A 17,253-nucleotide genomic window follows, 5' to 3' on the forward strand; every position below is an offset into this window, starting at 1 on the left:
CCCAACAGATGATGAGATACGGCCCAATCCCGGACTCCGACCTAAGGAATGAAGGATATGACCTACCAGGCTTGGTGGAGGACGACGACGATCCAGATAGTTTGAGACTGGATGTTTTCCTAGAACTATAAATCTCTAGTTTAAAAGTTATTGTAATGATCTTTTGTGTATTAAAGTCTCGTTTTAAGTATGATGTACTAGTTACCATTGCTAAAAAGTAACGTTACACTTTTAATCATGGGGTAACCCTGATGAACCTGTATTGAATGAGACTTTTTAATGTTTTTATATGCAAACCAACTTATATACTTCAATGAGTGTGATTCATTTCTATAACAACATATATTTTGTATGTGCGTAATATTTAGTCAAAGGGTGGAATTGATAGATTAATTATTAATGACTAATTATTATGCCCTGAAACTGTGTATAATGTGCTAGAAATGTGTGAGTGTAGGACCAGTAAAGGCTATGGCATTGAGCCACTATTTAGCAATGTGAGTAAGAGTTAGGCCAGACAACAAAGGACAAGGAGAAATGCCTACAGGCAACTGATAGGCTTTTTAATGAGTATGGTGCAGAATATTGTGAGAACGGCAATAACTGAGGAATGCAGGGAGTAGGCTATGATAAGAAAGTGTGTGTGTATGTATGTGTGTATGCATGTGAGTATATGTGTGTGTGTGTGAACTGATGGTCAGGAGAGCAGTTTTAGAGTGGAAAAATACAGCCCGCCTACAGAGGGGAGGGATTTTTTTGTATGACGTATGAGTATAAAAGATGGACTCTGAAATTGTGATGGCAGAATTCTCAATGAATAAATCTCTGACTATGCAGACCGGGACTCTGTCCTTTACATAAATCCCAAAAGACTTACAACCTTTTGGGAGACATACAGAAACACTGAAATAGTTTGTTAAATAATTCACATAACATAGATTTTAACCGTTGCCAAAGTTTCTAAAAATTGCATTGTTTAGAAGGAGTGCAAGGGTGAATTGAGTTATTGCACAAGCAAACGTAACAGAGTAGGCATTCGCTAATGGAAAATACGCAACCTGGTCTCAGAAGATTTCGTATTATTTTATACGTAAAATGTAAGTAGTTATATTGATTTTGGTGTGGTTACGAACGTCTAGCAACCCAAAGGTTGTCAGTTCGAATCTCATCACGGACAACTTTAGCATGGATGTATAACACGGGTGGGTGTATAACGCGAAAGTCTAGCAACCCAAAGGATGTGAGTTTGAATCTTACCACGGACAATTTTAGCTAATTAGCAACTTTTCAACTACTTGCTACTTTTTAGCTAAACAAAAATATAAAAGCAACATGCAACAATTTCAACGAGTTAAAGTTCACACTTCTCCAGCGTGCCAGTGGCCATCGAAGGTGAGCATTTGCCCACTGAAGACGGTTACGACGCCAAACTGCAGTCAGGTCAAGACCCTGGTGAGGACGACGAGCACGCAGATGAGATTCCCTAAAATGGTTTCTGGCAGTTTGTGCAGAAATTCTTCCGTTGTGCAAACACACAGTTTCATCAGCTGTCCGGGTGGCTTGTCTCAGACGATCCCGCAGGTGAAGAAGCTGGATGTGGAGGTCCTGGGTTGGTGTGGTTATACGTGGCGTGCGGTTGTGAGGCCTGTTGGATGTACTGCCAAATTCTCTAAAACTACGTTGGAGGACACTTATGATAGAGGAATTAACATTAAATTATCTGGCAACAGCTCTGGTAGACATTCCTGCAGTCAGCATGCCAATTGCACGCTCCCTCAAAACTTGAGACATCTGTGTCATTGTGTTGTATGACAAAACTGCACATTTTAGTAGCCTTTTATTGTCCCCAGCACAAGGTGCATCTGTGTAATGGTCATACTGTTTAATCAGCTTCTTGATATGCCACACCTGTCAGGTGGATGGATTATTTTGGCAAAGGAGAAATGCTCACTAACAGGGATTTAAACAAATGTGTGCACAAAATTTGAGAAATAAGCTTTTTTTGCATGTGGAACATTTCTGGGATCTTTAATTTCAGTTTATGAAACATGGGACCAACACTTTACATGTTGCATTTATATTTTTGTTCAGTATACTTTCAGTATACTCTGGCATCCTGTCGGGCTGTATCACCGCCTGGTATGGAAACTGCACCGCCCGCAACCGCAAGGCTCTGCAGAGGGTGGTGCGGTCTGCCCAACGCATTACTGGGGGCAAACTACCCTCCCTCCAGGACACCTACAGCACCCGATGTCACAGGAAGGCCAAAAAGATCATCAAGGACATCAACCACCCGAGCCACTGCCTGTTCACCCCGCTATCATCCAAAAAGCGAGGTCAGTACAGGTGCATCAAAGCTGGGACTGAGAGACTGAAAAACAGCTTCTATCTCAAGGCCATCAGACAGTTAAACAGCCATCACTAGCACATTAGAGGCTGCTGCCTGTAGACATAGACTACAAATCACTGGCTACTTTAAGAAATGGAACACTGTCCACTTTAATAATGTTTACATATCTTGCATTACTCCTCTCATATGTACTGAAAACCACTGAAAACACTGCTACTCCTGCTGCTCTCTCCTCGTCTGACCATGTGTTCTCGCATACCCCGAGAGCATCTGGTCAGCGGGGTGGTGGCACAGGAATCCTCATCTCTCCCAAGTGGACATTCTCAATTTTTCCCCTGACCCATCTGTCTATCTCCTCATTTGAATTCCATGCTGTCACAGTCACTAGCCCATTTAAGCTTAATATCCTTGTCATCTATCGCCCTCCAGGTTCCCTTGGAGAGTTCATCAATGAGCTTGACGCCTTGATAAGTTCCTTTCCTGAGGATGGCTCACCCCTCACAGTTCTGGGGGATTTCAACCTCCCTACGTCTACATTTGACTCATTTCTCTCTGCCTCCTTCTTTCCACTCCTCTCCTCTTTTGACCTCACCCTCTCACCGTCCCCCCCTACTCACAAGGCAGGCAATACGCTTGACCTCATCTTCACTAGATGCTGTTCTTCTACTAATCTCACTGCAACTCCCCTCCAAGTCTCCGACCACTACTTTGTATCCTTTTCTCTCTCCCTCTCCTCCAACACTACTCACTCTGCCCCTACACAGATGGTAATGCGCCGTCGCAACCTTCGCTCTCTCTCTCCCGCTACTCTCTCCTCTTCCATCCTATCATCTCTTCCCTCTGCTCAATCCTTCTCCCTCCAATCTCCTGATTCTGCCTCCTCAACCCTCCTCTCCTCACTTTCTGCATCCTTTGACTCTCTATGTCCCCTATCCTCCCGGCCGGCTCGGTCCTCCCCTCCAGCTCCGTGGCTTGATGACTCATTGCGAGCTCACAGAACAGGGCTCCGGGCAGCCGAGCGGAAATGGAAGAAAACTAGACTCCCTGCGGACCTGGCATTTTTTCACTCCCTCCTCTCTACATTCTCTTCATCTGTTTCTGCTGCTAAGGCCACTTTCTACCACTCTAAATTCCAAGCATCCGCCTCTAACCCTAGGAAGCGCTTTGCCACATTCTCCTCCCTGCTGAATCCCCCCCCCCCCTCCTCCCTCTCTGTGGATGACTTCGTCAACCATTTTGAAAAGAAGGTTGACGACATCCGATCCTCGTTTGTTAAGTCAAATGACACTGCTGGTCCTGCTCACACTGCCCTACCCTATGCTTTGACTTCTTTCTCCCCTCTCTCTCCAGATAAAATCTTGCGACTTGTGACGGCAGGCCGCCCAACAACCTGCCCGCTTGACCCTATCCCCTCCTCTCTTCTCCAGACCATCTCCGGTGACCTTCTCCCTTACCTCACCTCGCTGATCAACTCATCCTTGACCGCTGGCTATGTCCCTTCCATCTTCAAGAGAGCGAGAGTTGCACCCCTTCTCAAAAAACCAACACTCTGATGTCAACAACTACAGACCAGTATCCCTTCTTTCTTTTCTCTCCAAAACTATTGAGCGTGCCGTCTTTAGCCAACTCTCTTGCTATCTCTCTCAGAATGACCTTCTTGATCCAAACCAGTCAGGTTTCAAGACTGGTCATTCAACTGAGACTGCTCTTCTCTGTGTCACGGAGGCTCTCCGCACTGCTAAAGCTAACTCTCTCTCCTCTGCTCTTGTCCTTCTAGACCTGTCTGCTGCCTTTGATACTTTGAACCATCAGATCCTCCTCTCCACCCTCTCCGAGCTGGGCATCTTCGGCGCAGCTCACTCTTGGATTGCGTCCTACCTGACCGGTCGCTCCTACCAAGTGGCGTGGCGAGAAGCTGTCTCCTCACCACGTGCTCTCACCACTGGTGTCCCCCAGGGCTCAGTTCTAGGTCCTCTCCTATTTTTGCTATACACCAAGTCACTTGGCACTGTCATATCCTCACATGGCCTCTCCTATCATTGCTACGCTGACGACACACAACTAATCTTCTCCTTTCCCCCTTCTGATAACCAGGTGGCGAATCGCATCTCTGCATGTCTGGCAGACATATCAGTATGGATGACGGATCACCACCTCAAGCTGAACCTCGGCAAGACGGAGCTGCTCTTCCTCCCGGGGAAGGACTGCCCGTTCCATGATCTCTCCATCACGGTTGACAACTCCGTTGTGTCCTCCTCCCAGAGTGCGAAGAGCCTTGGCGTGACCCTGGACAACACCCTGTCGTTCTCCGCTAACATCAAGGCGGTGACCCGATCCTGTAGGTTCATGCTCTACAACATTCGGAGAGTACGACCCTGCCTTACACAGGAAGCGGCACAGGTCCTAATCCAGGCACTTGTCATCTCCCGTCTGGATTACTGCAACTCGCTGTTGGCTGGGCTCCCTGCCTGTGCCATTAAACCCCTACAACTCATCCAGAATGCCGCAGCCCGTCTGGTGTTCAACCTTCCCAAGTTCTCTCACGTCACCCAGCTCCTCCGCACACTCCACTGGCTTCCAGTTGAAGCTCGCATCTGCTACAAGACCATGGTGCTTGCCTACGGAGCTGTGAGGGGAACGGCACCTCCGTACCTTCAGGCTCTGATCAGTCCCTACACCCAAACGAGGGCACTGCGTTCATCCACCTCTGGCCTGCTGGCTCCCCTACCTCTGCGGAAGCATAGTTCCCGCTCAGCCCAGTCAAAACTGTTCGCTGCTCTGGCACCCCAATGGTGGAACAAGCTCCCTCACGACGCCAGGACAGCGGAGTCACTCACCACCTTCCGGAGACATTTGAAACCCCACCTCTTTAAGGAATACCTGGGATAGGATAAAGTAATCCTTCTACCCCCACCCCCCCCTTTTACTCCAACCCACCCAAAAAAACTAAAAAAAATTTATTAATAATTTTAAAAAAAACATTATAAAGTGGTTATAAGGTGAATGCACCTATTTGTAAGTCGCTCTGGATAAGAGCGTCTGCTAAATGACGTAAATGTAAATGTAAATGTATATACTGTATTCTATACTATTCTACGGTATCTTAGACGCTTTAATAATGTTTACATATCTTGCATTACTCATTGCATATGTATATACTGTATTCTATACTATTCTACTGTATCTTAGTCCATGCCGCTCTGACATCGCTCGTCCATATATGTATATATTCTTAATTCATTCCTTACTTAGATTTGTGTGTATTTGGTATAGATTGTGAAATTGTTAGATATTACTTGTTAGATATTACTGCACTGTCGGGGCTGGTAACACAAGCATTTCGCTACACCTGCAATAAAATCTGCTAAACACGTGTATGTGACCAATAACATTTGATATGTTTTGATTTAAATTGCGTGACAGCAGATTTACGTATAGAATAATACGAAATGCTCTGAGGCCTGGTTGCAACACATGCTAGAACGTGCCAATAGGCTCTGTATAGCTCGTGCTTGGCTCTGCCCACCTATTTCCTTGTTCTGGCCACTATGATTAATTTGCTCCAATTGGAAACGACAGGCTTCTGGTCTATCTTGGGTTAGTTATAAACATCTTTGGCCCTAGTGTCCTGTCTGACAGAAAAAAAACTGAGCTCTGAATGGCTCTTCGTCTTGGCAGTCACAACGGAACTGTCCAATTAGCTGTCTCCAAACAGAGGCCGCGATGACTCGTAAAATGAACCCGTTAGCTAGCTAACGTTAGCTATTTGACGAAATTGCATGACCGAAACAGCTTTATTTCACGGTTTCATTTTAACTCAATCGCTGTCATTGTACAATTAAAATAAGGGGAGATCACTTGGAGAAAAGGTAATACTCTGCTAATACTAACTAGCTACTGTAGCCCAGAGAGTAATGTGTTTCTGGTTGTCCTGGGCGTGTTTTCAGAGGTTATGCGTGGACAACAATCAATGCTGCAGCAAGGTGAAGTAGCCAGCTAACGTTAGGAATTCTTGCAGTTCTGATTATAAACATGGAGGGCCCTTCACCTTCACCCATTCATTCAATTAGCTTGCGAACGAGTAAAAAAAAAAAAAGGCAATGACAAGCTAGCTAGCTACATTGGTTAGCTAGACCGCTAACCAGCTAACTAGCTCTGTTGTTTGCTAGCTAGCTATTGGTTTTAGCTATTGATCTTGCTTGCCACGCTGTTTCGTTTGCACGGAGTAGTGCGACTGGTTGTTCAGAATAACACCTGGGTAATTATCAGTAAAGAAAAAGCTCGATGTTTGTTTTGGTCCGTTAGGTTAAGTTGGGCTTTTGTTGTAGTTATAACCTCCATAACGAGCCTTATTTGCTATGCACGTCTAAAACCTGCACCATGGACTGGGCCATTTCAGAACAGCCTGCTAATGTAACGTTAACTGTACCATGTCATTACATTGCTTTAAACCTGTGTTATCATGTGTCACTACATGTTTCAGCCAAGTGTCCGAATAAAGTAACTAACTAGCATTTTTTTTAAACGAGCTTTAACATAGTTGTGTTAGTAGGCATACACACAAAGAGAATAATGGTGTTGCTTTTCATGTGACCTGTCAAATTGATTGTTTTTCACAAATCACAATCTGATGTTCATACTGATTGCAGTATTGATTGATACATCATTTCTTATTGCCAGTGTCTTTTCAATTGGTTGGTTTGGTCATGCAGTGAGTGTGCCACAAAAGCATTAGAGACTGTTGTCACTGAAATAGATGCCATTGTAATGAATATGTTGGGTACTGTACAGCTAAATCTGACTTGATCCTATTATACACACAGTGTAAAGAGGCTGGTTTGATGTGCATGGCACTGGGAGAGAAGGCACCATGAGTGGGGAGTTGGATGCGCTGACTGTGGTGAACCAGCTACGAGACCTCGCAGCTGACCCCCTCAACAGACGGGCCATAGTACAGGACAACGGCTGCTTACCAGGTCTCATCCTCTTTCTGGACCACCCCAACCCTCAGGTCGTCTACTCAGCATTATTGGTAAGGCTCATCCACCACCATTTGGCCATCCTGTTATGCAGAAATGTGAACTGAGCCTTTGATCAAAAGGAATTGGAACAGGGAAGAAAGATTTAGGCTAATCTTGAGTGTACCATGCAGTGTGCGGTAAGTCATTTTATAAGCAGTGTGCACATATTCTCGTACTGCTCATGATAACAAGTCTCAGTCTGAGGAGTTTATTTACACAGGTTATGTAGCTGTCCTCTCAAGAGGGGCTCTAAAAGTGAGCTGGTTTGTGTGTTCTTGTCATGTGCCCCCCCCTGCTTTACAGTGCTGTCAGGACAGGTTAGAGTGATGGTGCGAAGGTCAGTGTTCTCGGGCACATCTCCAAGAATGCACACACGCATCTGAGTGGTTTATATAATAGTTGTTATTTAGTGGTGACCTGGACACTGTACTTATTGCGTGTTTGCATTGGTTATGCAAAACACACACACACAAAATACTAGCTCTCACTGTGCGTAAGTGGCTGGTTGGCTGCTTAGCCGTTTATGGTGCGTGTTTGTGTGTATGCGTCTTTGCCTGTCTGAGTTTCAACAACCCCCCCCCCCCCCCCCCCCCCCCGGCTAGTAGCAATGCCCCCCTGCAACAGCAACCGCTAACCTTGCCACCACTACTGAAAAAAATCCTAGGGGACACACTGCACACTTTCACACAGACACAAAACCAAAGATGGTGATAGCGCTAGGTCAGTTTATGCGGTAATGGTTTCCCTTGTCCTTCCAGGCGGTGCGCTACCTGGCAGAATGTCGGACCAACAGAGAGAAGATGAAGGGAGAGCTGGGCATGATGCTGAGTCTGCAGAATGTCATTCAGAAGTAAGTTCCGTCATCGCTACTGCATCGGAATGAGCAGACAGACACGCACGCGGAAGCGTACTGTGCACTTTTCACTTAAAACCTGATCCTAGTATTTCTCTTGTTTTCAGCAGGCAATATGTGCATGTTTGCAAATGTTCTGGACAGGAAGGTTGTCTAAGGTTGACATGTAAGGATGAATTTGATTAATCCTGAATGAAAGTGGGCCTGTAAACAATTAATTTGCTGTTTCCGCACGTTGAGGGATTTAATGCAACCTGCCACTTGTTTTTTTAAATATCACAATTAATCTAGTCACTGTCTTCACTGGTTTTTGTTAAATGCTGAACATTGTTAGGGTTGCCAGGTATTTCTCTTGAGGACTGTTATGTCGGGCTGAGCAGCTAAGTCTACACTTTCATCACTGCGTCTGTCTCTTCAAATAAATACATGTTCATGTCCATTGAATGCCATTTAGTCAGGCTTAAAACATTTACCATTTAATTTACCCTTACTATATACCCTTTATTATTCAGGAAGCCCTCTGTTTTTATTTATTGACCCTTATTTTATCAGTTAAGTTGACGGAGAACATATTCTCTTTTATAGCAACGACCTGGGGATGAGTTATAGGGGGGAGGAGAGGAGATGAATGAGCCACCTTGGGGTACCTTGCTAAATCAAAATGGCCGACACATTGTGGTCACCGAGAGGGGGCTCTCTAGTCTTCAGAGGTGTTTGATGCTCCAGATAGGGTTGTTGGGTGCTCCCTCTCCTAGTGAGAGTATCTGGAGGGTGTTTGGCGTTATGACTGCTGCTTATCACTGGCACTAAGATAGAAATGTGCCAGCGGTTGGCAGGCCCATACCAGGCTGTATGATCTTCTCCTAGGGCCCAACTCTCTGTGCGACTGGACCTGGAGCTAACCAGCCAGCCACTTCAGCTAGTGACAGGCCCTGTCAAGAAGGGCCCTGTGGTCACACCGGCTCCCATTCCACACACCCTGACTTTGGGTAGAGGTCGTTCATGGCTGGAGAGAGTGTGAACACAAGACTTAAGGGGGGACAGGCTAGCGAAGTTTCACTATGTTGGTGTTAACGTCAGTCCAGTCCCAAGGCTCTGCTGTTACACACTGTGTGGGGATTCATTTGATTTTAAAGCTGTTTCGAGTCCTCTAATGAAAATTGGTACTGATACATGTAGCTTGTTGGAGTGTTGTCCAGTCCATTCACACAGGAGGACAATGCATTCGGAAAGTATTCAGACCCCTTTACTTTGTCCACATTTTGTTACGTTACAGCCTTATTCTAAAATTGATTAAATTGTTTCCCCCCCCCCCATCAATCTACACACAATAACCCATAATAACAAAGCAAAAACAGGTTTTTAGAAATGTTTGCTAATAAAATACATAAGTATTCAGACCCTTTACTCAGTACTTTGTTGAAGCACCTTTTGGCAGCGTTTACAGCCTCAAGTCTTCTTGGGTATGACGCTACAAGCTTGGCACACAGTTGTATTTGGGGAGTTTCTCCCATTCTTCTCTGCAGATCCTCTCAAGCTCTGTCAGGTTGGATGGGGAGCATCGCTGCGCAGGTATTTTCAGGTCTCTCCAGAGATGTTCGATCGGGTTCAAGTCCGGGCTCTGGCTGGGCCACTTAAGGACATTCAGAGACTTGTCCCGAAGCCACTCCTGCGTTGTCTTGGCTGTGTGCTTAGGGTCGTTGTCTTGTTGGAAGGTGAACCTTCGCCCCTGTCTGAGGTCCTGAGCGCTCTGGAGCAGGTTTTCATCAAGGATCTCTGTACTTTGCTCCGTTCATCTTTCCCTCGATCCTGACTAGTCTCCCAGTCCCTGCAACTGAAAAACATCCCCCCCAGCATGATGCTGCCACCACAATGCTTCACCGTAGGGATGGTGCCAGGTTTCCTCCAGACGTGATGCTTGATTGGTTCCAAACTTCTTCCATTTAAGAATGATGGAGGCCACTGTGTTCTTGGGGACCTTCAATGCTGCAGAAATTTTTTGGCACCGTTCCCCAGATCTGTACTTCGACACAATCCTGTCTCTGAGCTCAACGGACAATTCCTTCCACCTCATGGCTTGGTTTTTGCTCTGACATGCACTGTCAACTCTGGGACCTTATGTAGACAGGTGTGTGCCTTTCCAAATCATGTCCAATCAATTGAATTTACAACAGGTGGACTCCAAGTTGTAGAAACATATCAAGGGAAACAGGATGCACCTGAGCTCAATTTAGAGTCTCATCGCAAAGGGTCTGAATACTTAATAATTATGTACGTAAAAAAAAAAAAGAATAGTTTGCAAACATTTCTAAAAACCTGTTTTTGCTTTGTCATTATGGGGTATTGTGTGTAGATTGATGAGCATTTTTTATTTAATCCATTTTAGAAGAGAGATATTATGTTTAAGTCAAATATTATATCTGTTTGGGCTTCTTGCGGTTAATTTGCAGTCTACAAATTATTTGTAATATGTTCCAGCCTCCGAGCATTCGCTCAAGAAGAAATCATCCCTTGGCTGAATCTAGCTGATGATTCCTGCTCTAGAGCCTAGCCATGCTCTTTGCAAAGGAGGCATTGCACTTAGCCAAGCTAACATGCTAACATATTTACTGATCAATCTCTCTGTTTCAATGTTGATCTGTCTGATGTTCTCTGTTGAATAAGAAGACTTCTAATGCTTTCATTAACAGTATAGCCTAATTATTAGACGAACAGAGACCTTTGTGAATGTATGGCCATTTTATGATTGTAGTGTGGTAATTCCTCCTTCAACAGGGCTGTCTATTTATACAGTGGAAAGGTTAGGTGGTGACAGGCCTGTCACAGTGGCTCTCTGTAGGCTTAGGTGACCCCCCCCCCATGCAGCTGAACAGCTCTCTTACCGTGCAGTTTGTCTGGCAGAGCGACGACCTTTAGAAATATCAACCACTCAGTCCAGTCGGCTCTGAGAGAGACATAGACAGGTCCAGAGGACAGGACACCTAACTGTAATGGAGACCGCCGTTGTCGTGTTGCACATAGAGACAGAGTAGACATGGATACTTTTTACACTGTTTGTGTCCACTTCCTTTTTGACTTGGATTCATTGGTACCATCTTGCCCTTGTCTGGATTTGAGGAGAGGACTTGACATGAAGAAGAAGTCAAGGTTTAAAAAAATTATAAAAAACATCGCTAACAACAGCAAGTATGCCTTTGTTTGCTGAGAGAACTGTCCACAAAATGATTTGAAAAGGAAATGTTTGATACTAAACCTCTTGCTCTTTCTCCCCGCCCTCTATTCTCCTTCACCCCCCCACCCTCCCTCCCTCAGGAGCACCTCCCCTGGAGAGACCAAGCTGCTGGCGTCTGAGATATATGAGATTCTGCAGGCAGCTGGTAATGATGAGGCAGAGCAGGCTGAGGCTGAGGCCGCCTCCTGCAGACGCAAGGCCCACTTCTTCCTGGGCTCCACCAACAAGAGGGCCAAGACTGTGGTGCTGCACATCGATGGCCTGGACGACTCAGTGAGTGGATGGTGTTGTCTCCACCTTGTACAATCACAACTGACGAGAGCAGTTTGCCAAACCAAAAATTCAGGCTTGATTCCCAACTGGTTTCTTGCTCCATGACTTCTGACCTTAATGTGTCTCACTGGGAGCAAAACGGGTGAGGAATCAAATCTCAGACTTCTTTATTGTGATAGGCTAACACAGTCGATTTGTCACCACCACTAGAACCCCTGAGACAGGCATATTGTCGCTCTGTTGTCATGGTGACCACAGCGTTAACGCAGGTTGTCAGGTGGTGTAGGTCAGTGTTGTAAATGTCAGCCATTGAACAGCAGGGTGTTGAGATCAGACCTGAGCACTACACCACAGGAGAGCTGCACCAGCGCCAGATCACATTACACTAGACAGACAGAACGACAGACTCAGTGACACACAACTCATATCTCGACACACACAGGACAATGAGAGATGAGCTCTTTTGAAATGTCATGTTGATTGTTATGTTGCTGCTGTAAATGAACATGAAATCTCTTCATCTGAATAGAAGGTCAATATTGAGCTAAATTAGCTTTACTCCTCTCATTGGTTTGTTTCTCCCTCCATCTCTCAGACTCGTAGAAGTCTCTGTGAGGAGGCCCTGTTGAAGATCCGAGGGGTGATCAGCTTCACCTTCCAGATGGCTGTGAAGCGATGTGTGGTCAGGATCCGCTCTGACATCAAGGCTGAGGTGAGTCTGAACGCACAGGCGCCCCATCCATTAAACACTGCACTCTGGGCAGAGAAGAAGAGTTTAAAACATCAGTTATTTTGGTTACAAATCTGTTATACCAAGACCCCCCATCTTTGTGTTCCTCAGGCACTGGGCACGGCGATCAACTCCACCAAGGTGATGAAGGCTTCACAGGTGCTGAAGGGAGAGGATGGAGGAGAGGTGAGTAGAGGGAGGGAGGGGGAGGGATAGTACTCAAATCAAACTAAACTTTATTTAAAGTGCATTTGAAATCGCAACACTTCATAGTAAAATGAACGAGATGAAAAAATGTAACCTGAAGGCAATAAGAGATGAACAAAAAAACATGTGTAAAATAATAGTGAAACCATTGTTTAAAGGCCAAGCTAAATAACTGTCAAATAATTGATTAAAACCAGGCTGAAAAAGGTAAATTTAAATCGTGACCGGCCCTCTTACCTGACAGGGCAAGTCTTTGTTGTGGGTTATATTAGGGTGCTGTGGTTCATTCTCTAACTCAAAAGGTCCACACCCAGTGGGAGTAGGTATTGTAGAGCTCTTTGCCAACCCATATTGTTGGAGATGCTTCTGTGTCTCTGTCTGCTGGGGATGGTAGTTATTTGGAGTGACACCGTTAGCTGGTCATATCTCTCTGCCCTGAGGGCGTTACTCACCGCCTAGTCACATGACCAATCCCAGCATGCCCTGGGAGCAGTGTGTCACGACACCATGTATCTATGGGAAACCCAACCCCCATCAAACCCTTACCCCCATCAAATGTTATTTGTCACATGCTTGGTAACAACAGGTGTAGACTAACAGTGAAACGCTTACTTACGGGCCCTTCCCAACAATGCAGAATACAATAAAATAATACATAATGATGATAATAGGATTTTAAAAAATGGTAACACAAGGAATACATCTGAGGAGACAGTGACCCAACAGAAGTTGTTAAAGTAGACTAGACCACTGCTCCCCTCCCCCTGGTCACTATGATGGTAGACTGGGGTAGCTGCTGTTCCACTGCTGTCCAGCAGGGAGCAGAGCTGGTTCACTTATGTTTCAGACATGGCACTGGAGAGGTTGAGAAGCTTGAGGTTGCCTGATCTTGGTTTTGTTGTCTGCACTATTTAATACATTTTTATCAAAGCAGTTTGCCACTAGGCAGGGATTCTGAACTATTCCTTGTTGTCTTTCTCCCCCCCCCCCCCCCCCCCCCCCAGCTGATGCTCCCATTCCAGGAGGGTGCAGAGGCGGTGGTGGTGGAGCACAACGTGGACATCCCAGACTACCTCCCCGAGGAGGAAAGCCCGTCTCAGGAGCAGGACAAGGCCGTGACGCGCGTTGGCTCCATCACAGACGGCGCGGGCTGGCTCGGCACCGCCGCCAACTTCCTGTCCCGCTCCTTCTACTGGTGACCACTTCCTGTGTCAGTCCCCATCGTCACAACCCCAAACCCACTAACCACCACCCGACGGTCACCTTAGCCCTGCCTACTTCCTCCAGACTTTCTACACTGCTCTCTAGTCCCTCTCAGCAGCCACACAGAGTACCACTCTGCTCAGTGTACAAGGAGCGCTGGACTGCCAAGTGCAACCTGCAATAATCTTTCATTGTTTATAAGACAAAATTAGCTAAGAACATGCTAGCTACTGTACCGCAGGCTGAACGCGCTGCACACTAAATACACTCAGTCAATCTCTACATGTTATTTACCTCATAAGCCAGAGACAGAGGACTTCAGAATCAGCTTACATCTCTTATTTTCCTTTAGAGAAGTAGTTTTCTCTGACGCCTGATGGGTCCATAACCTATTTGAAACCAAATTGCATTGTGGAATGCATGGTGCTGCATCGTCTTCTGAGTTTGAGCGATTGCATTGTATGACGCTGTGCTTGTGGATACAGGAGTGTTTTTGGCTCTCGCTCTTCTTTTCCTCATCTTTCTTTTCATAAGGTTTTTTCACCCTTTTTCTTTCTGTTTGCCAATTTGATAATCCCTAATTCAATTTTCATTCCCCCGCGTGGGGCTTTTTAAAGCATGCTGCAATAATTGTTGTTTGTGCCGATCTTGCTCGCTGCCTTGTCTTCATCATGTTTACGTCTCTATCCTTTGTTGTGTGCCTTTTGGACTCTTCACTGCCATGTATTGCTATTTATTTGTCAATTTTAACTTCTCTCAAAACCTGTACTGACCTCGCCTTCTGGATGGTAATGGGGTGAACAGGCCATTGCTCGGGTGGTTGATGTTCTTGATGATCGTTTTGGCCTTCCTGTGACATCGGCTGCTCTAGGTGTCTTCTAGGGCAGGCAGTGAGCCCCCGGTGATGGTTGGGCAGACCGCACCACCCTCTGGTAAATGGTGCCTGGTTTCCTAGTAACATTAATCATAATATGTTAATCTCAGTCCTTATTTCAGGAAGAAATCATGTTTTTCTTCTGTTGAACAGTTATTCTTTGTCTCCATTTTACTTTGTTGTTGAAAGATGCAACAGAAATGTTAAATGTAGATAATACCTTTTTATCAAGAGGCTATGACTGAAACATTGACGTTCAATATTAGGTTCTTGCATAGATTAGTCTTTGGATTGACTTTTTTTCTTTTCTTTTGAGGAACCCTTTCATGCCTGTAATCCTTTTCCAGCTGAATTATGATCTCATCTGATTTGCATCTGATTTAAGTGGGATTGACATGCATTGTGTAAAGGAAGTGCTGACCAGACTATAGTTATCCTTCTGGAGGCCCAGCTCAGATATAGAGTTTAAATGTATTACATTTTGAGTTTGCATCCTAATATTACACTTTTATATACACTACCAGTGAAGAGTTTGGACACACCTACTCATTCAAGGGTTTTTCTTTATTTTAAAAATGATTTACATTGTAGAAAAATTGTGAAGACATCAAAACTATGTAGTAGTAGTGCTTACGAACAACAAGTCGTAGGATGAAGTTGAGAAATCATCACTATTCTATTTCATCCTTCGTCTTCCTTTTTTGGTTTAACATGCACAGAATCAGTCATGATTTAAGTTGCGCCATGTAAAGTAAATTTTATTATAAGTTGCACCGCTTGTACTGTATATCAAATACTTGAACACTATATTTTTTTGTTTCGGTTTAAATCTCTCGTCAAATCAAATGTTAATTTGTCACCTGCGCCGAATACAACAGGGGTAGACCTTACAGTGAACTGCTTACTTACAAGCCCTTAATCAACGATGCAGAGTTAAATAAGAAAATAAAAAAACACATGAAATAAAACGCACAAGAATGAAGATGTGTGTGACTATTGTTTAATAGTCACTCCATCAGGATGGCTGACAGAATCATGTAGCAGCAGCTTCTCATGTACAGTGTGTATCTGCTGTCTAATGTAATATAATGTATTGCAGATCTGAAAACGGTTTATTCCCAATTCACGATTAAGGCAAAGAATATTAAAAATAACTTTAAAATGTAAATTGTTTGCGTCTGTGTTATCAGTGGTGTGATGTGTGTGTGGGTGGGGAACTTGCATTTCATGAGTTATCCAGAAAAGGGCCACACTTGGCATGTTATGTGTGCATTGAGTTATGCCATTGTCATAGCATTTCTGAAACCTGACAATCCCCATAGGAAGAGTAAGACTTTGGCCTAGGCACGCAGTCATCTACCATGGCCATAGTACAGCAGCTGTAAACCTGCTCGTGTTGCCAGATCAAAATGCTGAGGGCAGCAGCTGTACTTGTAGAGCGGGAAAGAAGATATGATTAAATCTGTTTTCCTTGCGAGTGCAGAAGGGAACTGCTCCAGGGCAATCCCCTGCCTGGTCCACCTCCTCCCCCTACCGCCTGGCCTGGTCCACCTCCCCCCCAGCCTGGTCCACCTCCCCCCCAGCCTGGTCCACCTCCCCCCCAGCCTGGTCCACCTCCCCCCCCCAGCCTGGTCCACCTCCCCCCCAGCCTGGTCCACCTCCCTCCCAGCCTGGTGGTGCAGGCAGGCATGGGTATCCAGCCACAGCTGTAGGCCCCTGGAGGCAGTGCTCCTCCCACCATGTGACAGAGCGCTTTGTCAGACTGTAGTAGAGGCTTAGTTAGTGACACCAATCAGCTGGGTGGATGCAGACTGGCTGGAGAGGATGTGGAAGGCTAAGCAGAATTTGATGACTACTGGGTATTTCGCCTTCATTTCACCCAACTTCATATGAACTGAAGTGGAGTGCTGAACACAGCAGGATCAGTGAAGGAAGGATCAAGAGTTCATGGAGGGCATGCAATGTTAATAAAACATTGCTACAATATAAAACCTTTTATTTTCTGTTATTATTCTTCGTACCAGCCATTAGTGTCCTTCTAACCATGACATTCCTGTTGTTATGAAGCAGGACAACCGAGACCATACGTATGTGGAGGGCAATGCATCAGACCACAGAAGACTTTCGGGCCCTCTGGGGAAATATGTGCTCTCCACTAGAGGGAGTCAGTTAGCTGGGAAATGTGTGGAAATGACAAATTGTGACCAACAAGAATGAAAACCAACTCAGAATTTGCCGTTCTTTGTTCAATCACATGTCAACTCCAAGGACAAGGAGAAACATACTGGCAACTGGTTTTCTACATTGATGCAATAGACCTCAAAATGTTGAGTTTCAGATGGCTTTAAAGGCTAGCAAAAGGGTTAGGGTCAATTCCATTTCAATTTCGGTCCATTCCATTTCAATTTTAGTCAATTCAGAAAGTAAACCAAAGTCAAAGTCAATACATGTTAGAATCACCTTTGGCAGTGATTACAGCTGTGAGTCTTACTGGGTAAGTCTAAAGGCTT

At 45.2% G+C, this 17,253-nt stretch overlaps 1 protein-coding gene across 3 annotated transcripts; it reads left to right on the top strand.

Annotated features, from left to right (window-relative positions):
* Window positions 1–6,052: 6,052 nt before the first annotated feature.
* LOC311109136 (armadillo repeat-containing protein 1-like) lies at window positions 6,053–15,911 on the top strand. Of its 3 annotated transcripts, none has more exons than XM_084151955.1 (7): window positions 6,053–6,219; window positions 7,174–7,382; window positions 8,130–8,221; window positions 11,537–11,729; window positions 12,325–12,441; window positions 12,571–12,645; window positions 13,671–15,911. In XM_084151955.1, the coding sequence occupies exons 2-7, from the start codon at window positions 7,221–7,223 to the stop codon at window positions 13,863–13,865; spliced, it is 834 nt and encodes a 277-aa protein (XP_084008081.1). In that variant the 5' UTR covers window positions 6,053–6,219; window positions 7,174–7,220; the 3' UTR covers window positions 13,866–15,911. The 3 variants fall into 3 exon arrangements, with proteins under 3 accessions (XP_084008081.1, XP_084008082.1, XP_084008083.1); XM_084151956.1 differs by lacking the exon at window positions 6,053–6,219 and adding an exon at window positions 6,279–6,333; XM_084151957.1 differs by lacking the exon at window positions 6,053–6,219 and adding an exon at window positions 6,473–6,608.
* Window positions 15,912–17,253: the final 1,342 nt, after the last annotated feature.

The sequence above is a fragment of the Coregonus lavaretus genome (genome assembly GCF_964263955.1).
Source record: "Coregonus lavaretus genome assembly, chromosome: 34".
Taxonomy (NCBI): domain Eukaryota; kingdom Metazoa; phylum Chordata; class Actinopteri; order Salmoniformes; family Salmonidae; genus Coregonus; species Coregonus lavaretus.

Bases quoted from the DNA above. Each gene is read 5' to 3' on its own strand.
- LOC311109136 (XM_084151955.1), top strand. From the start codon at position 7,221: ATGAGTGGGGAGTTGGATGCGCTGACTGTGGTGAACCAGCTACGAGAC. The intron at 8,222-11,536 runs GTAAGTTCCGTC...TCCCTCCCTCAG, and splicing joins CTGCAGAATGTCATTCAGAA to GAGCACCTCCCCTGGAGAGA. The intron at 11,730-12,324 runs GTGAGTGGATGG...TCCATCTCTCAG, and splicing joins TCGATGGCCTGGACGACTCA to ACTCGTAGAAGTCTCTGTGA.